Raw genomic sequence first — 25,625 nt, forward strand, 5'->3', positions numbered from 1 at the left:
TAATTGTTATTTTTATATCCTCATTGTATTATTGTTAATATTAAAAAAATTCTAATATGAAAAAATTTTAATTTGATAGGGGAAAATATCTTTTTGGCCTTCTATTAATATGAAATACATAAAATATTCTGTTATTTTAATTTGCATGTATATACAAATGAGATTGAGGATATTTTCATGTTTATTAAAAATCTTTTTTTTTGTCATTTCCTGATTATGACCTTTGCCTATTTATTTTGTGGAGGGAGTTTTCTTAATTACCCTCAAATAGAAAAAAACTATTTACATCACATAGAACTAGCTTTTATGTTGCCCATTTTGATCAATAATGGTTCTTTTTTTCTCCTTGATATTGGTCTTTCTACATGATTTCTATTGGTATTTTATTATTTCATTTTATGCTTATCATTTTTCACTTGAGAGTTTATTATTTGTTTTGAAACATCTGAAATATTTTTCCTGTCTTAGTTTTATAAGATCTTACATAATTTTGTGCATGTTTAAAATTCTAAAACACAATCTCCACATACTTAAGTACTTGCTTCTGTTTGGAGTCATAGGATTGTAGTAGTACTCTTAATTATGGTATTTGCTGTAAGCATTTCTGGGTGAAGAACAAGAAAAATATCTTCAGTATTTGTACTTATTTGGATATATGGTCTTTATGTTTTATAACCAAACTAGAATTTTCAAGGAGTCATTTCAATCCCCTAATTTAAATATTTATTTATTTACAGAATGAGAGATTTACTAGTGGTTTTCAACTTTGTTATTTCTGGAGTATTTTTAGATTTATTTTACATGAACTTCACTTTTCAAATCCTTTCAAATTAAGGAATCTAATCTAGATTTGAGTCCTGAATGGGCATACCACCTAGAAGAAAATATTTTTAAAATACTTAAATAATATTTACCATTGATAACCGTGCCTCAGATATTTTTGAAATTTTTTTTTAATATATAAGAGAGGTAAAGAAATTTATGATTCTACCAGGTCATACAGATTCTTGGATTTAGGAGGAATTGATGGTCTCTGATGGTAGTTCTTTCTTATGTTTATTTATCTGTGTTTGTAGCCCTTTGCATTTCTGCCAGAAAAATAATTGGACATTTCCAGTTTGACCTGATGATTTTTGTGGAATTAGCATAGAGCATCTTACAGTACTTATAATTATTAAATTATACTTATAATTATTAAATTGTATTTTTTTTATTTTCAGTAATGGAAAGTTGCTGTCTCATTAAATTTTTGTTATGTAAATTCAGCATTTTTTAATGCTCAAATATTTCTCATTCTTATAGAACAAGGAAGAGATTGCACAGTTTAATGAACTTTAGTTTATTTTTGGAGGGCATCATAATTTCACTTACGTCTTTCTGATTTTCTAATTTCAAGAGTTCATTCATATAACCTAATATTTTATTAAAATTCTTCCTACATGTGTTTCCTTTAAAGTCACTATTACTTTTAAAGGAAACATATTTTTATTTTTAAAGGAAAAATATTTTCATGTTTTTGATACTCAGGTTTTAAAAATTGTTGAATCAGTGAACAAATACTTTTGTTTCTAATGTATCTACCATCTACCTATAAATGTCATTTTAAAGCAGTCTTTTGAAAGCTTAAGATAAGTTTTATATGATGGTACAATTTAATTTCAGAATCTTAAGAGATGAAAAATTACCACATAGAAAAGATAATATTGTTTCATTGTTAGCTGAATACAATACATACTACAGTTGTAAATATTGCTTCACTGAATGATTTTTCTCTTACATATATATACATGGCTTCAAGATCCAAAATTTCAAACAATAAGAACTTGCATGAATATTATCAGTGACAAAATAAAGTATATTCTATTTGGTATTGCCAATTAAAAAAAACTTGTGAAAATTCTGAATTACTATCTGATAATTTATAATCAGTTTTGTTATTTGCCTTTCAAATGGCAATTTACAAATCCATTTAAGGATCTTATTTTAGAATCCATCTTGGATCATTTAAAAATAAAGTCATCTCCCTGTAACTTTATTAGAAAAATACATACACAGAGAAAGAGAAAAAATTAGAATATAGCAAAGGCAGATATTCACCTTCTGCATTTATCAAATTATATCAATCATGATAATGTAGCTTAGTCATCAAAGAAGTCAAAATGAATAGAAAGCTAAAGTTGGAACAAGAACTAACATGAAAAAAATGGCAGAATAAATGGCATATTCATGAACTAGAATTATATTCAGTCTTATCACCAAGGCAGATTTATTTGTGGTCAGTGATCTTTTCTGGATGAAGGCCAATTTCCACATTAATAAAAAGATTATAGTTGGATTTATTTTCAGTTGTTTTTGAAAGTTCATTTGGGGTCAGAAAATACTATCTTTAGGATGATTAAACATTCTTTTATTGTATCCATTTCTGAGTAGATTCTTTTGACTAAAATTTCAGAAATTAACACCTACTATAACTATATATGATATGATTGTAATGGTACATTTGAATGAATTTTGCTTTTTAACAAAACACTTTGGTATACTTAGTTTTGTTGAAACTGTTTTTCTGCTCTGCTTAATGGTAAAATACTGTTTCTCTTAACATTAATATATTTTATAACAACGGGTTTTATTTCAGTTGCAAATGAGACCCTTTTCTCCAAACAATTCCTTGGGCCACTCTGAAATAATGTGAGCTTTGTAGTTCACTTATTCATTTACTTTTTTTGGCAGCAACTGTGCTAAGAATTTAAATTTTATATCAAAAATATTCACCCCAGTCACACTATAAGTTTACTGCTCATTTTTTTGTTTTGTTTTTCTTATTTCTGAGGCTGTCAGTGAGAACTCATAACCAACCAGGAAAACCAATTGACTGATTCTCCTCCTGTCAAATCTTGTCTCACAAGTAGATAGCATGAGGTGACGGCAAACAGAGATGGTATAGGCATGCTCTCTCTGGCCTTCTGCTTTCTCATCTATAAAATGAAAGAGTTGTTGAAATTTAATTACAGATAATTTGGAATCTAGTGGATTGTTACTTAGTCTGGATGCTCCTGGTTCCTTATAACTGATGTAGAGTAAGATACTAAATTATGATTAAAGCAATTAAGGCCTACAAATAAGTGAAAGCATTTTAATTTTTTAAAATTTTCATGTGGTATTTTACAGCCAAAATAAAAATCATTTGCATAATGAAGACATAAAGGCTAACATACTAACAGCTTTAAAAAAATACTAATCTATAAATTGTAATTTATAATAGAGTTAGTAATTGTTTCTCACTTCATACCAGGGATTGATTAAGTCATGACATAAATCTGGACATGATATATCTTATTTAATACATTTTTTAAAAGATTTTATTTATTTGACAGAGAGAGGCAGGCAGAGGGAGAGGGAGAAGCAGGCTCCCCGCAGAGCAGGGAGCTCGATCCCAGAATCCTGGGATCATGACCTGAGCAGAAGGCAGATGCTTAATCATCTGAGCCACCCAGGTGCCCCCTATTTAATACATTTTTTGAAGTAAAATTCTTTTCTTTTCTTTTTTTATTGTTATGTTAATCACCATACATCATTAGTTTTTGATGTAGTGTTCCATGATTCATTGTTTGTACATAACACCCAGTGCTCCACGCAGAACGTGCCCTCTTTAATACCCATCACCAGGCTAACCCATCCCCCCACCCCCTCCCCTCTAGAACCCTCAGTTTGTTTTTCAGAGTCCATCGTCTCTCATGGTTCGTCTCCCCCTCCGACTTATGAAGTAAAATTCTTTTAAGTAAGATTTTCGTGGACATTGTTTTTACTCTGATAACTTTTTTGGTTATGTTAATGACTGCAAATAAGCTACATAATTTTGTTGTCAGGGCAAAGATAGTAAACGTGGTTTAAACATTTAGAATTGTCTTAATATTTGCAATGAAAAGCACTCTATTCTGATTTGCATCTCAATGCTGAGAAATTTTCATTTTTGTAGTAGTTGTAGCAACAACATGATCTTCTAATGTGGGTTCAATTAGAATACCAAATTATAGTTCCTTTTGGATATGTGTTTCCAAATTTAATAGTCATTAAAAATGTTATACATTGAAGTAGGAGGATAGAGAGTGAATGGTCAACACATAGATGTAGCCAATAGCACAAACTATCTACATCTTCTTCCTTTCATTTTCATACATTACCGACTGTGTGTGCTACTGGTTTTGTTTGGTTTCAGAAAGGGTATAAATAATTGGCAAGGTATATGGGACCATGTCCTGTTGGAGATTTCAGTGTTTGGTTATGAGAGAAGAAAAGATCATTTTTGGGGAATGCGACTTTAGAAATTTGGCTTTGGAGTTTTCCTGTATAATTATACTAGGAATTTCCAAACAACATAGCAAGGATTTACAGTACTTTTCCAGATGTGGTTGTTAAACAATAATTGGAAGCTGTAGGAAATAAAACAGTATTTTGCATGAAGTCGGCATTCAGTCAACATTGGTTAAACTGAAGAACATTCTACTTGATATCTAAGTGCTGTTCTCAAGTCACAAAAAAAAAAAAACAAAAATTTTAACTCTTCTTAGGCCCAAAAAATAAGAGCTGTTCTTCAAAATGAATTTTCTTATAACTTTTAGAAAAGTTAACAGTAAAATAAATGCATTTTTAAAGTTGAAACTTTATAAGACATAGTTTAATAATAATTTTCCTAACAAATCTTATAAACTCTGAGGTGCAAAGCTAGCAAATTCAGTCAAGCTTTTGCTCCTTTTGCCCTGTCATCATCAGCCTATCATGCTTGGGAAAGAATGATGGCCCTGAAAGCAAACAGGGAGCCTGTTTCTGTGACTTACAGATACACTCCCTTCTCCAGTAGAATAGGTGACAAGGGACCTGTTTGATTTACGTGCTGAGTATACCTCATATTCATCTTAACTGAGTTCATTTTATTAGGTAAATGTAGTGTTTATTGCATCCAGATAATGTGTAGCCATCTTATTTGGGCTATTCAGTTTGCAATTGTAAACTTGATGGCAGGTTTCTTAAATATCTGTATGTTGTTGTTGTTGTTTATTTTTTTTAAAGAGATATCCCAAAGTTGCAGATGGCTGGCTCATCTCCAAATACCTCTTCAAGGTACTCTATGCTGGTGATGTCTCCCGCCACTGAGCTGCGCGGGAGCATGGAATTGACTTACTGGGGAGGGCTGTATCAGTTAAGTGATCTCTTTTAGTACATTGCATGGGTTTTGCAAAGCTTTTTTTTTTTTTTTTTTGCTTTTGTTAATCCAGAGGGCACAAATATGCTTATGCTAACTTTTAAATTAAAATCTTGTTGTAAACCCACACAATATAATAATCCATTTACTCTCCTTCTTTTCTCATGTGACCCCCTCCGTATTTCTTTAAGTTCCCATGGTTTTAATCACTTTTATTAATCATGTGTATCTGTGCAATTATATTTTATTGTAACTCTTAACAATATAAGAATTATTAGTTATCTCCTCAATTTTGTAAGTGCTGTGTAATAATATTTGTATTACATGCAAACTGGGGGCTTAGGGAAGATGTGTGATTTTTCCAAAGTTACTCAATGAAACATTCATGGGCAGTATCAATAACTGCTTTGCCATTCTGGAATCATTAGTGGGAATATATTCCTTAGTTTCCTTTCTCCCAGGTAGAATGCATGCCTTTATTCACTTACTCAAAACTTTTTAATTGAATTCCTATTGTCTGCAAAATACTGCTAGGCTCTGTACTTAATGGACTAGCCTTTTATTATATTTTTTAATTAGAAAAGAAATATATAGTCATATTTCTAAGGATTACAATAAGGCAAAAGATGGAAAGTAGAAAACAAGCCTCTTTTCCTCAACCCTCATTCCCACAAGTAATCATTTTAAACAGTTTCGTTTGTTTTCTGTCCTCTATGTATAGCCTTAATCACTACGGAAACAGATTATGCTTGATTTCTTCAGGGCTCACATTTATGTGTTGCTCTCTGTATGGAGTTCAGCCTTTGGAACTCTAATTCAGTCTGCTGGTATTCTAAGCCTTTTGTTAAAAAGCTGGTAGAAGACAAAGATGGTAAAATTACTGGGCTAAAAAGTTTAAGTCAAATTCATTTTTCAGATTTTCGGTGAACCTGGTTATCTTGATTTTTTTTTGTCTTGAAAGATTGCAAATTGACTCATTTTTATGGTATTAGATACATATTATAGATATTTGCAATAAATTCCTTACCAGTGAACAAGACATTGTCAGTAACAAAGAATAATAATTATGTTTTGTAAATTAGTAACTGTGCTTCATAGTTGTTAAATGATTTACTTGAGATGTCCTGTAGGTAACATACAGAGCTAGCAATAGAAGTACAACTGAGTATCTAATCTAGACTCATACTTATTAAGATTCAGCTTAATATGTAATTAGTTATTTTTAAAGTATTTAAATTCCTTTTTTAGAATATTAATATGAAATTTTATTTAGAAAATTAATCAAGGTCATTATTTTACTTTCAAAGCTTGGTAGTCTAATAAATATGAACCTTAACTAAAAATAGTAGTTTCTTTTAAAAAAGGAAAAGACTCTCTCCTCTTGCAGAAATGGGAGTTTTCTCTGCTTAGCAAAAATAAAATAGAAAATATTAAACTGACTTTTATAAATTAGCAGTAAGAAATTCAAGATTGCTGTTAGAAAATTTAAAGTGAAAAGTGAAAAGTTGAATTCATCTAAATACTAATATATTGGCAACAATGAATCCACCTGTAACCATTTTCCTTTAAGTATCTGAAAACTTTTACAGTGATATCAGAATGGTTAATTAAAATTCGATGGGACTATCTTTTATTGCTTGTCTAGTTGAGTAGCAGTTCCAAGGTGATAGTCTTTGATACTGTCATCTAGGTGATGCATTGTAACACTAATGAGACTTCAGCTTGGGGAATGAGTTTTTCATTTGCTCTTTACATAGGTAAGCACTTATACAAAGAGTAGAGAAAGGAAGTCACTTAACAGATTCATTTATATTTTATATTATCAAAAGATGATGTTTCAGTCACTACTTAGTAGAGAACCACTTTAGAAAATTTAGTCCTTGATGTAGTGTTCCATGATTCATTGTTTGTGCATAACACCCAGCACTACATTAAAAACTAATGATGTAATGTGTGGCAATTAACATAACAATAAAAAATTTTAAAAAAAAGAAAATTTAGTCCTTGTTCTTAGAAGGTCTCATTCCAGCTGTGAACCAACATATAAGCAAAACACAGATACATTGCATGTTGTAAACAGACGTCTAACTTAAGAAATATAGAAGAGTAATTTTATTTTATTTTTTAATTTTTTTAGAAGAGTTATTTTAAAATAACCTTGGACCTTAGAGATCACAGGCCATTTTTAGGTGCTGAAAATAAGGCAGTTTTGTGGGAAAGATATCACATAGCTGGTCAGTAGCACATTACCTTTTAGTCCAGCAAACTTTTTATTTTTTAAAGATTTTATTTATTTATTTGACAGAGAGAGACATAGCGAGAGAGGGAACACAAGTAGGGGGAGTGGGAGAGGGAGAAGCAGGCTTCCCACTGAGCAGGGAGCCTGATGGGGGGCTCGATCCCAGGATCCTGGGATCATGACCTGAGCCAAAGGCAGACGCTTAACCCACTGAGCCACCCAGGCTCCCCTAGTCCAGCAAACTTTTCACCCTTTCTTTCTTTGCCTTAAAATGAATTAGAGTCAGATTGATGGAATGTCAATAAGTTTTGAAAAAGTTGTTTAACTTCATCAGTGGTAAAAGTTAACTTCTAAGAAAACATGTAACAGAAAGCATATTATACACCTATCAATAGCTTTTAAAAGAATTCTGTTAGTGACAGGATATTTCTTTTCCAGAATAAAATTTCTTCAAGATATAGACTAGTTGTTTCCTTGCTGTGTGATTTGCTTTTATAGTTATTTTTAAAGGAAATGAAAATATTTGGGGAGTGATTGTTTATTGCTTCAATAGTTATTTTAAAAGGCACGATCAGCTTTTAGCTTTATTTTTTAATTTTTCTGTTGAATAGTGATTACAGACTAATAGCCTAAGTACATCTTTTGCTATTAATCTGTGCTTAAGTAAAAAGGATCTTCAAATACTATCTCAAGTAACCAGTTGAATGCTTCCATTATTTTTAATTAAATTTAACTCTTTCATAGATGCAGAAATTATTTAATTATTTACATAAAATTCTAGGGTATATGATTTACAAGAAAGTTTGTTTGGAGGCCTAACAAGGGAATACATCTTCTCTTAATCAAAGCAGATTCTTCTGAATGTGAAAAATTCAGTGTCTTTAATTCAGAACTTCACTTTGGAAATGATGTACATGGAAGAGGAAGGAAGATAATCAAGCCAAGTCATCCTCACATCTAGTTTGCTAAGTTGGTAATAGTGTTGTGAAGATACTACAGGTTTATTTATTTAAGGCCTGCAAATTATGATGATATGTTATTCTGTTAATTGTTCAGTTTCTCAGTTTGTAATCTGGGAAATCTTGCCATGGTCTCTTGGGTGAAAGTCTTATAGACAGCATATCTTACCCATAGCAGGAGTCCCAAGGATTTAGTGCCCATTCCTTCTCTGTTAACCTTAGCCTAGATTTTGTTTTTTGATATCTTTGTTTCCTCTCCTCCAAAATGGGGCCTTGTTACATTCTTTTGTGATTTTTTTTGACAGCTTTATTTTAAAACTTCTCATAAATTATTTTCCTTAACCATGTCAAACTCATGAGAAGGTTTAAAATAAAGTCAACAGAGAAAACTTGTGATGTTCCCTTTTTTTAAGATCCTTTCTTGATGGAAGTCTGGCTGTACCTCTCATTTTAAATTATGGAATGATTTAATTAATAGAAGCCAAAGAAAATTAGTTGAGACTAGAAATATCTTGGGGAGGTAAATTTGAAATGGTTGATATGGGAAAAGGTTGCAGTAGGGAGTAAATTTTAAGCATTCTTCTAGATTCTGAGCAAGTAAGCGGGAAATTTTAATTTTGCATCCCATTCCCACTTTGTTTACAGTACAGAGGAGCTTAGGTCTCTTAACTATTTGTATGATAATCGCAATAATAGTGGTAATAATTGTTAACATTTGTACCAGGCTATAAACTAATTGCACATAGATTATCTCATCTAATTCTCTCAACAGTGTTATCAGGTAGGTACTGCCATTATTGTCAACTTACAGAAGAAACCCTGATTGATAGAGTGAAGTTAACTCATTTGCTCAAGATCTCATATTCTTAACCAGTAGACATCCCGCCTCCTCTCCAAATGGCTAACAAATTAATGACATGAATATTGTCCTAAAGACAAACTATAGTAAGGTACTGTACCAGGACCTTTTTTAACTCAAAGAACAGAGGGGGCAAAAGAAAGTGACAGGGAGAGATTGAGAGGAAGAAGGGAGATTATAAGTATTCCTATATATTTTTATTTGTAGGTAGTAAGATTTGATTTTTAAAGAAAATCTTTAAAGAAAATTGAGTTTAGAGACATTGAGTTGAATAAGGATTTGAGAAGCTTTTGTATTTTTATTTATAAAGACAAAGGTATGTTTGTCTGGAATGTTTGACATTTGTAATGTAGGACGCACATTTCGTAATACCAGATTGTCATTGAACTGTCACTATAACAAGATAGATTTTTAAAATTCAAATTTTATGTGCCTTGCAATTAAGATGATATTTTGTGTTGATTTACCGGTTGATTTGTTTAACAAATATTTACTGAATGCCTACTATGAGCCAAGCATGAAGTGTTGGAGATTGATTTGAAGTCAAACAAGACACAATCCCTGCCTTACTGATAATACCACTTAAAATGTAAGATAATCAAGTAAATAGTTATAAGGATAGATAAGCATAGGGTGCTATGTCAGCACGTAGGGAGGGATTGACCTGCTATAGAGATCATATGTGGGTTACAAGAAGAAAAGGACTTTAAAATGTCCTGAATAATGAATAGGAGTTACCTATCATGATATGTACAATTTCTATTGGTTAATTAACCATAAATACATTATTAGAAATACCAAGGGGATCTTTTTAAAAAATACCTATGCCTGGGCCCACCCTTAAAGATTTTGATTATTTACCTTGGGATGGAGTCCAGGCATAGGTATTTTTTAAAAATCAGCTCAGTTATTGTTACAGGCCACTGTAGTTGGAAACCACTGAACTATCATTTGAGACATCACTCCTAAAATGGTGCTTGTTGACAAGAATACTTTTGATGTTGCTACAGAGAAGCTATTACTGGGGATAGGAAGATTTAAGATAAATAATTAAGGAAGCCCAGATTTAAAATGTAAAAGCACATCTTTCTACTTTAAGATTAAACAACTTCCCTAGGTAAGACTAATCATTCCAGAATACTAAAGAAAGAATTAAGGTGTCTCTTATATCCTACTTAAAAATGCTCAGAGTACAAAATGGTGCCCATGGACCACTACTCAGAGTCCCATATAGAAATATTAATACTGTTGTAAGATAACACGCAAAAGAATATTTGTTCATGAGTAGACACATAATTACCTGAATCTGAAAAATTATAGTGGTAAATGCCTGAAGGACTTTTTCATGGGTTGCCAACTAGAAGAGAGCAGGTGAATGACAGAGAGGAACTTTATTGGCTTTTTAGATGAGAATGTTGGGTAGATTATGTTTGATCAGTGAACATAGCATTCTAATTCATCATGTTTACTTAGAAGATAGACCACAACATTGTTTCATTTCTTGGAAGTTTCCTTATGAAAAGGAGAAAAAGTGTGTTATTTTTTCTGTTTCTCTAAGTAGAGAAAGCTTTAGAATGCAACCTTTGACATGTGAATTAATGGTTAACTAGAACCATAAGAAGGGTTTTCTGGGAGGTATCTAAAAGACTGCCTTAGAATAGTAGAATATTAAACTATTTTGTTTTTTTTTTTAGTGTCTGGTCCCTTTTTCTTTTCATTTGTTTGATTTTGTTGTTGAGAAAACTATAATCCAGGTCTATTAAATAAATGTCCACAGTAGCACAACTAGTTAAAGGTAGAGCAGGACTAGATTGAAAGCTTTTTTGCTACTTGGGTTAGTGCCCTTTTCACTATGGCACACTAGGCTATCTTTTATTTTTCAGAATTTTATTCTTGCATTTCGAATTTTCTAGTCTAGTTTTCTTTTATTTTGTATTACAATTTGTCTCCTGAAGGTCAAGTAACCTGGTTTGGTTATGAAAGTCCTCGTAGCTTCTGGGACTATATCAGAGTGGCTTGCCGGAAAGTTTCACAGAATTGTATCTGCAGCATTGAAAATATGGAAAATGTCAGTTCCTCTAGAGCTAAGGTAAGACATAATTAATAAAATGCCATGTGTATAATCCGCAGTTTTGACTCAAATAGAAAATTCTGAGCTCTTTGCTATACAATTTTTTTTCTTGGTTGGGATTTAGCACTTGACCATGTTTAAAATCTTTTATAGGTTTCTATTTTTTTTTTAGTTGCATATAGTTATTTAGAATGCTCTTGAATCTTCCTTTGCCTTATGAAGAGCAAGAAGGTTTGAAGCTAGTCACTATGAATTCTTTTTTGAGAAGCACAATAAAATATTTCCTGTTCTGTGAAGTTTCTACATTTCTTGAGTTACCCAAACCAGTGGCTCTCAGTGTCCTGAAGAACCCTGGGGGTTCATAATGTCAAAAGTATTTTCATGTAGTACCACGATGTTATTTGCCTTTTACACTATGTTGACACTTGCACTGCTGATACAGAAACAATGGTGGCAAAATTGCTGGTTCCTTAGCATGAATTAAGGCAGTGTCATCTAACTACTAGTAATCATTGAGTTTTTCCCAGTGCACTCAGTCAAAAAAAAAAAAAAAAAAAAAGAAAAAGAAAAAAGAAAAGCTAGTTCCTCTTTTTTTTTTTAGCACAAATTTATTTACTAACCAAAGGGATGATCCTAATTAAATCAACACTTTGAAATAGATGCATGTAAAATGTTTATGATAAAGATAATTGAACACAGTAATGAAAAAAAAAGCAGTATGGAGATTTGCTCATTGAACTGAGCTTGTTCATCCTCATAGCTAATTCCTGTCCAAAATGATGATGGAATTTTTACTTTTTCATAGACCTGAATATAGGTGACATTATTCATGACGCATTCCACCACTGATTTCCCATTTTCCAATTTTCTTGTGATAGTGCTTTCCTTCCCATCCCATTCCTGATGTTGAACCAACGCACTGTCTGTGAAGTTGCATACAGCCTGAGTTTTTCTGCCATTAGCTGTAGTTTCTTCAAACTTCTCTCCCAGGTTACATGAAAATTGTGTTGTTTTCAAAGTGCTCTCAGTTTTTATGGTGAGGTTTTTGCCATCAGAAGAGATGATACAATCTGGTTTGGCCATTGCACCCACTTTTCGCAGAGCCATTCCCACTCCTACTTCCTTCATGTATTCGTGAAAGCCTTTGCTTTCCACTAAGCGCCATCTTCCTACCAGCTGCTGAATGGTGGCCATGATGGGCGCAGGCTGGCGGGCCTAGTGAGCAGAGCAGAGTGGGGCATCCGGAGTGTGGCTTCCCAAAAGCTAGTTCCTCTTAAAAATGTCTATGATGGTGCAGTAAACATTATTAATTTTATTAAATCTCAACCTTTTAGTGCCTATCTTTTTAATATCCTGAGTAATAAAGTGGAAACTATGCATAAAGCATTTGCAGCATACTGAAATATGATGGTTGTCTCAAGAAGAAGTACTCATGTAGTTTGAATTGTAAGCTAAATTAGACACTTTTGTCACGTAATACTATTTTTACTCAAAAGAAAAGCATACAAACTATATTTTTTAGACTTAGGCATTTGGTAGAATTTTCTTTAAAAATGAACAAAGTGAGCCTGTTAATTCAAGGGAAACAGCTGACAGCATTGGTTGCCAGTGGTAAAATTAAAACTTTCAAGTAAAAATTAGAATCTTGGAAAACTTGTATTCACCATCTTAAGCCTAATAGTTTTCCTGTACATATAGACTTTTCTCATAACAATGATGTTGATATTAGCAAATGCATTTTTTAATTGTTTAATGAAATGTGTTAGCATTTGGTAAACCTGCAAAACTCATAATTCCAATGATTGATGCATGGAATTATAAAATCTTGCATGGGTATAAGATTTATTCAAACCAGTGGTTTTAATGAAACACAGTATGAAAAGTTCATTGATATGGTTATATTTTCCATGTAGCAGTTAGCCTTTTAGAAATTATCAGTTACTGAGTTTTAATGTAGAATTAAAGGAGAATGTCTGCAATTATCTGAAAAGTCTATAAAAGATTCCCTTTTGCAACTATGTATCTATGTGAGGCTAGAGAGCCTTCAACCAAAACAACACATTATAACAGATTAAATGTAGCAGCTGATCCTTAGTTTTCTTTTATTAAGTCATACATAAAAAAGAATTTGAAAAAATGTAAAACAGACCCACTTTTGTCACTAATATTTTTGTTTAGGAAAAGATAGTTATTTTTCATAAAATATGTTATTTATGTTAACATATAGTGGGTTTATTTTTTAATTACCTAATATTTTAGTTTCCAGTTTTGACTTATAGTAAATATGAATAGATAGAGCCCATATGAAAGCATTTGGAGTCTTCAATAGTTTTTAAGATTATAAAAAGTCTGAGCTGCTCATATAAACTGTATCGGCTGTGGTTTAGGAGTTTTATTTTTTTTATTGGATTGTCAAACTAGGTTCCTTACTATTTTTGGCACTTAAGAATTATAGAATGAAATCTAAGTAGAAAATAAAGATTGAAAATAGATATGTACAGTTTTAAGATCAAGAGATAATTTGTTATTTAATAGTTACAAACTTAAAAATTACGTGTTTATAATAAATGAAAGTATAACAGTCATCTTTCAAAAGTATAGTTTCTGAGTTTATTGTTCCTGCATCTATTTTTATTTAGGATATTTTTTCTTCTGGAAAATTACTGGTTACTATAATTGATAAAGGTATATTGAAATTAAATATTTTGTAAAACAAAAACTGATTAAGTTTTTAAAGATGAGATTTATAATATTTAAATTTAGTGAGATGATTAGAAACATAGTTAAACATTTTAAAATTTATAATGTGGAAGTGTATTTTGGGGTAAAGTTAATAGCTATGATTTTTGTCACCTTGCGAAGACTCAAGCCTTGGATTTCACTGTCTAAAAGTGAAATCTGCTACTCCCTCCTTGACTGCCTTCTGCCAGTCCAGCCAGGGGGCTGTCTGAGCAATAGTTAACTTTCTGTTTCAGTGTCTTCTAACTTTTTTAGATTGAATCAGTTTTCCTCTCTGACTCACACATTTTTCAAGCCAAATGCCTTCATTTTGAAGTCAATCATAGCTAGATATTTAAAAATAATTTTTCTTATAGTTGTTTAAATCTTGTTTTTATATTAACAGCTTTCTTCATAGCTATAATATTATCTTAGTAGTCTTTTGGCCTCTATTTTCTCAAACTCTTGACTTTATGCATTTATTTACTTTCTAATTGATTGACTACAGGTCTGAATTCTCCTTTGCATCTTCGTTGAGTTTGTATCATTTTTCCTTTCATGTTTTCCTTATGGTTTAAGAATAATATCTTGGTTTCTGTAGGTTAAGATTAAAAGGCAAGCTATAATTTGAATGAATCAAGTCTATACAGATAGAAAGTACCCCAGGTGGCACATAAACTTTATTTTCTCATTTTCAAATTAAAAGAAGGAACAATTAACATGACAAGTATATTCTAAGCCTCTTAAATATAGGAGATAATACATTTGTAGAACTAGCATATACCAAAATACAAAAGGTAATTGAGAAGTTAACAAACATTAGGAATGTAGCATTTGGACCTGGGTGGAGCACAGAAATGCAAACCCCAGCTGACCACCTTTCTTAATGAGACCTTGGGACTAAGCCGTATGTAGCAAGATGCTGCCCAGCAGAGAGAGTTAATACTTATTCTGTAAAAAACCAGTGTTGAGTATAAAAACATCACAGAACAATCATGTTCCAAATCCTGCATTTATATCTTTGTTTTGCTCAGGCCTCAGACAGGTTCCATTTAGTGGGGAAAGAGAGATCTGTGACTTGTCTGGTGATCCTGGGGAAAGTCTGCGAGCAAAGATTACTTCTGTCTTTATTCATTGCAGTAGGCAGAGCAAAGTACTTAATCTACTCAGTAAATCACACCTGCCAACTGTCAGGATTGAAGGATTAAGCAAATACCTCAGATGGCTGGTTTATTGAGCCTTTGAGCTGCTTTCTAGAGTGACTACTAGCCTATATGGTATCCATCTCATCCAGCCTTGACACTTGTGAAAACAGAACCACAGCACCAAATTTACCTGCTAAACTGTGCAACTCCGTACACTTGGGATCTTCATTTTTGAATTCTATGTAAGAAGCAGAATACCTTTGATTACACCTTTCAGGCTATGTGGATGACATTTTAAGCAGTGGAAGACAAGGTACCTTATAGGGAATGACTAATTCAGTATAGAAACATTCTTTAAATTTAGTTTTGTTTGAATCAGGATTGTCTGTGTCCTAGAACTACTGTACAACATAGATTCACATCATAGAAATTTGCCACCATGAGAGATCTGATACTTAATCACTAAGCTGAGATCTATGAAATGCTGACAGTCCTTTTCTTTGCTCAGTCCATGACCAGCTGAGCCTATTTTCCAGGGCTTAAACAAAGCCTAACAATGGAATAGAATATTTGAATTGAAGATCATGTCTGTAATCTTTCCATTTCACATCTCAGTTACATTGGCAGATATTCTTTCTACAATATGCAGAGGTTCTGGGAATAGGATTTCTGTATACGGGATTTCTTTTTTTTTTTTTTTAGGTTTTATTTATTTATTTGAGAGAGAGAGCATGAGCAGGGAGAGGAGCAGAGGGAGAGGGAGAAGCAGACTCCCTGCTGAGCAGGGAGCCCGACGTGGGGCTCGATCCCAGGACCCTGAGATCATGACCTGAGCTGAAGGCAGATGCTTAACCAACTGACCCGCCCAGGCACCCCATGGGATTTCTTATTTAGGTTTCAGATTAGAACTAGCACGCTTAGAAAACTAACTTCATCTCAGCAGGCATTTATTTCACTCCCTTTTGAACACATCCACCTTTCCCATCGGCTCTTGGGCTGATTACTTATAAGCATAATCTATGATTTCTGACAAAAACTCCCCAATTGGATCTTTAGTTAGTGTTATTTATCTTACAGATATTTCCATTGAATTTTCATAGTATTCCCACTGATTTCAAGCTCAAGAAATCCTTTTCCTCCTTTCATTTTTGTTGTTGGTTTTGGCGTCCCAAATATGAGCTCTGCGCTGTTCTTGAGTTCTTCTTGCCTTCCTGTATATCTTACGAAGTTTTTTTCTTTTTCTTTGTTTTTAAGAACAGCTCTTGTTTGTGGCTGAGTTAGGCTTTCCTAGTTTGTGCTTGCTTGCCCTGTACATTCGTTCTGTTCTTGAGTTTAACATGTTAGACCAATTTCTGAATATGCTGGTCCCATCAGCCATTCATATATATATTCATGCATCTCTCCATCAGATAAATTTTTATTGAGCACCTGTCCCATGTCAGAACTGTGAATGTAGCCCTCAACATTCTTAGGACAGAAGTCCCTAATCCCTAATCCCTCCTGGTCTTTTCGGGTCTCATCCTCTTGTTCACTTTTTCCTTTGTTCAAAAGCTGATTTTGTCACTGCTCTTTCTTAGAGGCAGGTTAGCCAAGTTTCCTATGGGAGGAGGCTGAGGTGGGGGCAGGCGGTTATTAATCACAGATACACCCGAGTTAACAGATACTAGAACTTTACGGTAAGGTATAGATTTGTGAAGATGCCATTTTTATGATCATTTTCTATTACTCACAAATCCATCTCCTCTTTAAACAACCACTTGATAGTTCCCAACCTGGAAGAATGTCAGACATGCTTGGCGAGCTTTAAAAATAAAGAAACAGTTTCCCAGGCAGAAACCAGACATATTCTGATTCTGCCCATTTGTTTTATACTCTCTCCATTTTAAATACTAATTTCATATGAGTCTTTATAAGATGCCACTTTCCTCATATCATTCCTTTTCCCCACTTGTGAGTGGTGCCTCTTAACGCCTACTAGCAATGAGCAAGTTACTTATCTGCTTGAGTTTTCTCCACATATTCAACAAATATATATTGAGTACCTACTGTGTGCTAGAAACTGTTATAAGTACTAATGATACAGTGGCATTGCTGAAAAGATGGCAGAGAACAAATGTTATGTGTGGTATATTTTAATGATATAACAAATATATACATAATATTTGTATATCCTGGTTTCACTGGCAGTTCCCAGCTCCCACTTCTGTTTCTCTAGCTCAGGGAAACTAGAAGAGCCCCCAGAACTCTCTGATTAGCCTCTATACCATGATGTGAACAGACAAATGCCCTTAGGTTAAAAGCTAAGATGAATGTGGGGCTACCTCAACTACCATCCTTCTCTCCAGTACTGTGGCCACTGCAGTCCTCATAACTTGGTTGTTCTATTAGATCTTAAATTTGTTGCTCTGCATATTTTATCCAATCTTTGGGTTGGATGGGGCCATGAAAAATGAAACTGTTTAAGAGATTAGAAAGTGATCAGGGTGGTGGAAGAAAGCACTCTTTTAGATATTGTAGGTATGGAAGACTTGTGTAAGGCAACAATGTTTGAGCCAGAATGTGAGTTATGGGAAGAAATGTGCTGTGCAGATAGTGAGCAGGGGAAGCAAGGCATATTAACAGTTGAGATTTTATTCTCAATGAGGTGCTAACTTTAATTTAAAAATTAAAAAATCTTTAATTTTTTTTGAACAATAGAGTACTATAATCTAATTTACTTTTCAAAAAGATCCACTGAGTGCAGTATGGAGCATGCACAGGGAGGGAGAGAGAGTCATGTCAGAAGGGTATAACTTGAGTCAAAAAACCCAGATGATCCTGGAGGTGAGAAATGAACCAGTTTCTGCTTCTAGTGATGACAAAGTAGCTTATATTAGAGCAACCCTTCTAACAAGAACAGCTGTAAAGATTGGATAAAATATGCAGAGCAACAAATTTAAGACCTAATAGAACAACCAAGTCATGAGGACGGCAGTGGCCACAGTACTGGAGAGAAGGATGGTAGTTGAGGTAGCCCCACATTTATCTTGGCTTTTAGCCTAAGGGCATTTGTCTGTTCACATCATCAGTATAGAGGCTAATCAGAGAGTTCTGGGGGCTCTTCTAGTTTCCCTGAGCTAGAGAAACAGAAGTGGGAGCTGGGAACTGCCAGTGAAACCAGGACTTAAAATACTGAGAGAACCGCAGACATATGTGTCAGAGGTTAGACATGCAGTTTTCCCTGTGAGCTGTTTGCCAACTCTTAGCTACCTTAAGCACAGAGCAGAAGTTTCATAAACCAAGCTGAAAGCAGCAGGTAGGAGGCAAAAAAAGCTGATTAAAGATTTCACAGTCTTGTTCTGGAGAGACAGAGGTTAGAATTCAAGGCCAAACAAGTTGGCAGGGCCCTGTAAAATACTCTAGGCTTTTATTTGAGATCCCAGAAAGGCTCCACCTGGGGAGTAAGGGAAATTCAGATGAAGACCAGCCCAAAAAAGGCCTAAAAGTGGTGTCCTTAAATAGTGCAAAGTGATTTTCAAGTACACTCCTTGCCTACTTGAAAAATAAATCTATTCAAAGGAAAGATAGCATTAGTGCAGCTACAAATTTTTATATGCAGTGTACAATATTGGATCAGAAACCACCGCACATATCAGGAAACAAGATCAAATGACCAAAACTAAGAAATATAAAAAAGACAATTGAAACAGACCTATGGGAGAAGCAGATAATGAACTTTTAAGTAATTGTAGTAGAAAATATAAGGACTAGTAGTACCAGAGAACTGGAGTATATAATAAAGTGTAAATAGAAAACTATAAAATATTCATTCATACCAAACATAGAACCTACACAAAAATTGATCATTGGCTGAGTTATAATTCATCTCTGTGGATTTCAGATTGAAGTAATCTAAAGTGTGTTCTCTAACCACAATGGAATTAAGCTATAATTAATAACAAAAAGATAACAAGAAAATGCTTAGGTGAGTCAACATTGAGAAGGACTTCTGAATAACTCATGGATGAAAGAAGAAATTACACTTGAAATTGAAAAAATATGTGGAAAGTAGTGATAATGAAATATAACATGTAAAAATTTGTGCTTAGAGGAAAATAGGTTTAAATATAGGCTCTCATGTATATGAAAGACTAAAGGCTAAAAATCAGTGATCAAAGTTTTCGTCTGAAAAGCTATTAAAAAAGTAATATACTGAAAAAGAAGGAAAGAAATGATAAAGAGCAAAATTGAATTAAATGAAAAAATGTACACTAGAAGAAAATCAACCAAACAAAAATTTGGTGGTTTTAAAAAGATTAATACAGTTGATAAGCTTCTAGCAAGACTATTCATAAAGAGAAAAAGAGAGATTATAAATTAACAGTATCAGGAATAAAGAAGAGGCCAATGAACCCCATAGACCCTACAGGCATTAAAAATCCTAGAAGGATATTATGAATAACTTCATACCTATAAATTTTAAACTTTACATGAAATGGGCAAATTCTTTGAAAAAAATCATAAAACTAACATGAAAAGGAAGAAAACATCTGAATATTCTGATATCTTCTAAAGAAGTTGAATCTATAGTTGAAGTCTTCCCCTTGCAGGCCCCATTTTTAATTTATTCTTATGGATTTGTAAGAATTATTTTTATTTTACAAATGAGTCTTTTGTCAGATGCATGTAATGCAGATATCTTTGCCTACTATGTAATTTGTCTTTTTGTTCTCTTAAATGATTACAGTTTATCCCCTGAAGCAGGAGGGAAGGTAGAGTGTTTAGGTTTTTATTCAGTTAGGTTGGTTGGTTTGGTGGTGAGATATTTCCTATCTTCTTGATTTGTCTATTTTTTGTTTCTTTGTAGAGATGAGTAGGGATAATATTGTAACCTAACTCACACAATTCTTGGGAAGATTAAATATCTTTTTTTAAAAGATTTATTTGAGAGAGAGAACATGAGTGGGGGGGGCGGGTAGAGAGAGGGTGAGAATCTCAAGCAGACTCCCTGATGAGCATGGGGCCCAAAGGGGGCTTGATCTTATGACCCTGAGATCCTGACCTGGGCTGGGCTGAAATCAAGAGTTGGATACTTAACTGACTGAGCCACCCAGGCACCCTGGGAAGATTAAATATCCTAATGTATATAAATATTTTAATGTATCTTAAAATGGGGCCAAACATATATTAATTACAGCCTTCAGAAGTGTTGACTGCTTTTTATTTATTTGTTTTTCAAAAACTTTCAGTGACAAAGAAATGAGTATTTGTGTCCCTGGAGGAAAAGAAAAAAACCTAAGTGGTTCACCGTTATCCAACTTTGATAAAGTCTAAAATCTTAAACCTGGTTTTTCGACTTCCCCACTTCATGGCCCCTACATTTATAAGTCTGTTTATCTTCTGTTCTAGTAAAAGTTCTTTTGCTGAAAGAAAAGAAACTGTTAAAATTAGCACAGTGTATTATTATAATACAATAGAGAATTCCACAAACATCCAAGGACAGGAAATTAAGTGCAGCCCAGTTTTGCATGTATTGAAATTATTAAATCAGGAAGCAGGGCTTTCCCCCACATTTCTTATCTAGCAATAGCACAGTCTTCTGTGTCTAACTTTCTCTGGAGAGCAACTCTCCCAGCTTCTGCTCTGGTGAAATCTTAGCCTTTTGATTCAAGCTACTACTACCAGCCTCCTTGTCTTTCAAAGGAAATTTCGAGAGAGAAACTTGGGATTGCTGACCAGTGGCTTGCCTCTTCCTTCCTGTTAGGTCAGCTACAGCTAACTGTAGGTTCCTCAAGGCTTACTCTGCAGAAAACAATGGACTGAACACTGTGCAAGCTAAAAGGGGTTTTGAGCTTGATGGGCAAATTGACTGCCATGCTAATCACACCCATATCATTCCTTTATTTCCCAACAATACTGCTGCTTCTAGTTGGTCAGGTTTTACCACTGTCTAGATTGACTGCTTTTTGATCCTTCCTATCCGGAAGTTTGGTGAATTCATTAAAGTTGTAGACATATCTAAAGAATGCTTTTTTTCTCCATATGGGTAGTCAACCATCATATATATTGATTAGTGTCACCTTTATTCTCAGCTGTCATTGAAGTGTTTTGATTTTCTATTTCATTAATCTTTATGGATTTTCTGGAGATTTGTGGGAGGGCTGAGTGAAAATAAAAGTAATCGAATTAAAAAATTCTCATTACAAATATGACCTCTTATATTCTTTCATTCTAAACAAAGAGTCCAGGAGAAATGCTTTGGATTATTAAAAAAAAAATAACTGGCTGTTCTCAACTATTGAATGATATTACCCCTTTCAAAAATAAAATTAAATTATTCACTTTAGTCAGAATTGTCTTTTTCTGTGATTTTTCTGCTAGAAATTGGTTCTGAGTAATTTTGCTGTGCATTTGTTTTTTGTTTATTTTGGCTTAATATTCAGTAATAGTTTTTAGACTGTCCTGGGTGCAAACTCAGTAATTCATGATTTGGATGCATGATAAATAATGAAATTTGGTTCATTATTAGTTATCTAAAACCTCCCTCTGGAAGGATAGGTGGGAAATTTTCTTAAGTGGTGTGCCAGTGATTTTTCTTTTAGAAGAGAATGGATTCTGTTCATGTTTTATAAGGAGACTCATTTTAATTAGCATGTTGATTTGGGCATTGAGGCAGAGAGTTATGAAAAGAAGTCTCTGATCCAATATTAATAGTTACGTCCCTTCAGAGGATAGAAAGTTAGTATGATATACTGTATCCTGTATCTCTAGAGAACAAAGGTATACTATATGTAATAAAAATTTACCCATTCTTACCCACTTAAATATTTTTTAACCTTTATCAAATGTATATTTTGATTGAGTTCTTTACATATTAAAATGCTTACATTTTTGATGACACACTGGGCAAAATATATTTTTAACTTGTAATTATTTTTCACATTTGATTCTTTCTTCTTCCTTTTAGGGTAGAGCCTGGATCAGAGTAGCACTCATGGAAAAACATTTATCTGAATACATCTCTACAGCTCTGAGAGACTTCAAAACAACCAGGTTTAAACATCCTTTTGATTTTCAAATATGTATTTAAAACAGTCAGCTAAAGATTAGAAATAAAGATTAGAACGAAGATTAATTCCCTTCTAAAGTCTTCAACTATTTTATTTCCTCTTTTTGTACTGCTCAGGTAAATCCACTATCTTAGGAAAATGCCATTCATCAGCTAAACAGACATCTACTTTGGTTTATCTTTTGAGGCTTCACATTATGTCTAGAATATCTTTTCTCTCAATCATTTCTGTTTCTTACACTTTCAATACCTGAAATTTCATTCTCTCCACAGACTTTTCCCTGACCAGTTAATTTGAAGGAAAATCTAACTATGAAATTTCTACAGCATTCTTACTCTTTCCACATTTTATTCTTTGTTTTAATTCATATATGTAACTAATGATCGCTCAATTGTCTTTTTATGGCAGGCTATATGCATGTTGTTTTTCTTAGGTTGTATACACTTAAGAGATGACATGCTGTGCCATGTGAAAAACAGGACTTTATTATTTTTTTACGGTGGTAGAAAAAAGATTCATATTAAGACAACAGGCATTCCTATAAAATCCTGGTCTACTAATCTCTGTTTATAGCTTTTGCTAAAGAAACTACTTTTCTCCACTTCAAAAGTATTTGTAAATGAAAATGTTCAATAATTTCAATACCTTAAACATGTACTGTTTAACACAGTGGCCACTAACGACGTGCCACTGTGTAAATTAATACTCATTAAGAGTAGGTAAAATTACTAAATCACTTCTTCAGTTGCCATATCACATTTCAGGTGTTCAGTAGATATGTGCAGCTAATGGCTACCAAATTGCACAGCACAGATGCATAACCTTCTGTTGGACCACACTGCCTTAGACACTTCTAAATTACCATACTGATTTCTACCTCATAAATCATGTTTGTGAAAGAGAAGATGACAGTGACAACTATAAATCAGTTTTGATAGAGGAAATTAGGTCCACAGATAAAGAAATCATATACCTGGAAGAATCTTAATTTCCATGTCCTGATGCAATATTTGGCATTTTGGATTTTGAGAAAATCTCGACATTTATTATGATACATTCTTTTTTTTGTTTTGTTTTTTGTTTGTTTTATTTCCCACTTTACTTAGATATAATGGACATGCTGTGTAAGTTTAAGATATACATGTTTATTTGATATGCTTATGTACTACAAAATGATTACTGCCATATCATTAACTAACACCTCTATCATAGCACATAATTATTTGATATATAATTATTGAATTCTTTTATAGCAATATTCTTTAGGGATATTTCTAAAGATAGGCAGTGAAATGATGTTTGCGGTGAACTTCATGAAATGAAAAATTTTCTTTTATTTATTATCACTAGTAAATAAGTTTAGTTATGAAAACTAAATATTAAGGATACTAAGGCTTTGAAAATAATAGTATCAAAATCTCATAGATCAAACCTAATACTCCTAAATTAATGAAATCAAAACCAAGTTTACACAGAAATCATCTCCTGTTCAATAACAAGGCTGCATTAAGGTTATGGTAGTCTTCTGAGTAAAAATTAAAGCATTAATAATCTTAGTTGTTACTCTTGTTTCTTAGACAATTGGGTGGGGTAGAAATAATTCTCAAATAGATTATTTTTAGAATGAGAAGTTCAAATATTTAAAGGGAAATGCTTTTTGCCTTGTTCTGAGGTGTTAGCTGTCCTTTTTGATAAAAAGGAAATGATTCAGCTCAAAAAAGTCCATCAAGTAAAAATACTTTTGTAACAATATATAAGCATACCTTATTCAAACAGAAACATGGCTTAGGAAATGTTTATACATACATACATGCAAATATATAATGTTTATATATATACATACACACAGTACTTAAATGTGAATATCATGGCTCTAATTCCCAGGAAAGGAAGTAAGGAGTTATTTCAGAATTCTCATCTTAGAAGTTAACTGAAAAATGCGGTTGCAAAGTCTTCCTTTTTTTGTTTTAAACTATTTACACTGTTTTTTGTTTTTTGTTTTTATTGAAATCAAACCAAAGAAACTTCTTAATTTATAAGTAAACTTGATTGTGAACCTCTAGCCCCAGCGTATCTATTATTTGGAAGATTAGGTTTGTAAAATACAAGCAAACTATTGGAAAGAATAGTTACACCTTACCTTTTGTCTGGATGCTGCCTGATATAGTCTGGATGCTGCCTGATATAAGTGCTTGTAGAACAATGAGAAATGATCTCTGATCCTTTAGGAATCTTGAGAGTTTCTGAATCAAGTAATTTCTTCTTGTTCTACTCTTCAAAGATAAAGAGTAATGACTTTTGGTAATACAAGTGTTTACCCCAGTACAGAAGGAGGATCTCCATGGGCTAAGATAGGCAAGCTTGAGAATACTAATCAGTGGAAATCCAAGGATAAGATTGGGTGGAGGAAGTATGGGGATGAGAAATACAGGAAATCTTCTGGTAGGAGTACATCACATGGCTCCAGAGTATTAGAGACATTCAGGTGATTTTTTTTTTTTTCCTAAGGTGGAGGATGTCTTAGCTATTGAAAACAACCCTTGCAGAGTTTCATGGTTTAGGGATTGAGGTGTTAACTGGGAAATAACCAGAGTTGGGAGGTTGGCGGATTTGAGATTAGAATCCAAGCTAAAAAAAAAGGGGGGGGGGGAATTGTTTTGGTAGGTTACTGGGAAGACTGAGAAATAGAGAGTAAGATAAGGTAGGTAAGGGAGACACTGAATTAATTTGCTCCGAGTTTTAATTTCTCCCCATCCACAGACTGAAAAATAATTAGAAAAGTTAAGCTAAGAAGCAAAAATGTGACACTTGAAACAAAATTGAAAACATTCTGATAAGAATTTGAAGTAGCAAATATGGAAAATGTAAAGAGATATAATTAGTTTTATGGAGACCTATTTAATACTTTAAAATTGTACCACAGTACTTAATTTATAATGACAAAAGTTATGCTCAGAAGAAATATCAATTTTCTTGATATTATATAGGACTAAGAAAAGGAAGGAGTAAGTATAAAATAAAACTTCAAAAATTACTGAGCTCTCACAAAGTGAAAAAGGAGTTGATAAATACTTTTCTCACTTATAGAAAAGTAGATAGTGAACAATATAACATATCTTTCAAGAGCTAAGAAGGACTTTTGGAATCTGAATCTGTTTAAAAGTTTTACATTATTAAGATGAAAACCATTAGTAAAAATTGCTTGTATACTGCTGCCTCATAGCATATACAAAAATTACTGAAAATCGATCGGACTTACATGGAAAACTCTTAGAAGAAAACATAAATGTAAATCTTCATGACCTTGGATTAAGAATAGTTTCCTGGAAGGGGGGTGGGGGGATAGGTTAGCCTGGTAATGGGTATTAAAGAGGGCACGTATTGA

General features: G+C 33.1%; 1 protein-coding gene and 1 pseudogene across 6 annotated transcripts in view; one reads left to right on the plus strand and one right to left on the minus strand.

Annotated features, from left to right (window-relative positions):
• RUNDC3B (RUN domain containing 3B) overlaps positions 1-25,625 on the plus strand; it is a 121,483-nt gene that overhangs the window by 42,812 nt on the left and 53,046 nt on the right. For 3 of the 6 annotated variants that reach the window (XM_028120382.2, XM_088018437.1, XM_088018439.1), the window contains exons 3-5: positions 5,068-5,118; positions 11,213-11,346; positions 22,138-22,223. In XM_028120382.2, the coding sequence (XP_027976183.1) occupies positions 5,068-5,118; positions 11,213-11,346; positions 22,138-22,223 (271 nt within the window). The remainder of the gene's footprint in view (positions 1-5,067; positions 5,119-11,212; positions 11,347-22,137; positions 22,224-25,625) is intronic. The other 3 variants (XM_028120385.2, XM_088018438.1, XM_028120391.2) reach the window with 1 other exon arrangement.
• LOC114219874 (fatty acid-binding protein 5 pseudogene) lies at positions 11,971-12,560 on the minus strand (annotated as a pseudogene).

Source organism: Eumetopias jubatus, unplaced genomic scaffold (genome assembly GCF_037043125.1).
Source record: "Eumetopias jubatus isolate StellerSeaLion01/CBP00866 unplaced genomic scaffold, mEumJub1_p1.0 scaffold_14, whole genome shotgun sequence".
Lineage (NCBI taxonomy): Eukaryota > Metazoa > Chordata > Mammalia > Carnivora > Otariidae > Eumetopias > Eumetopias jubatus.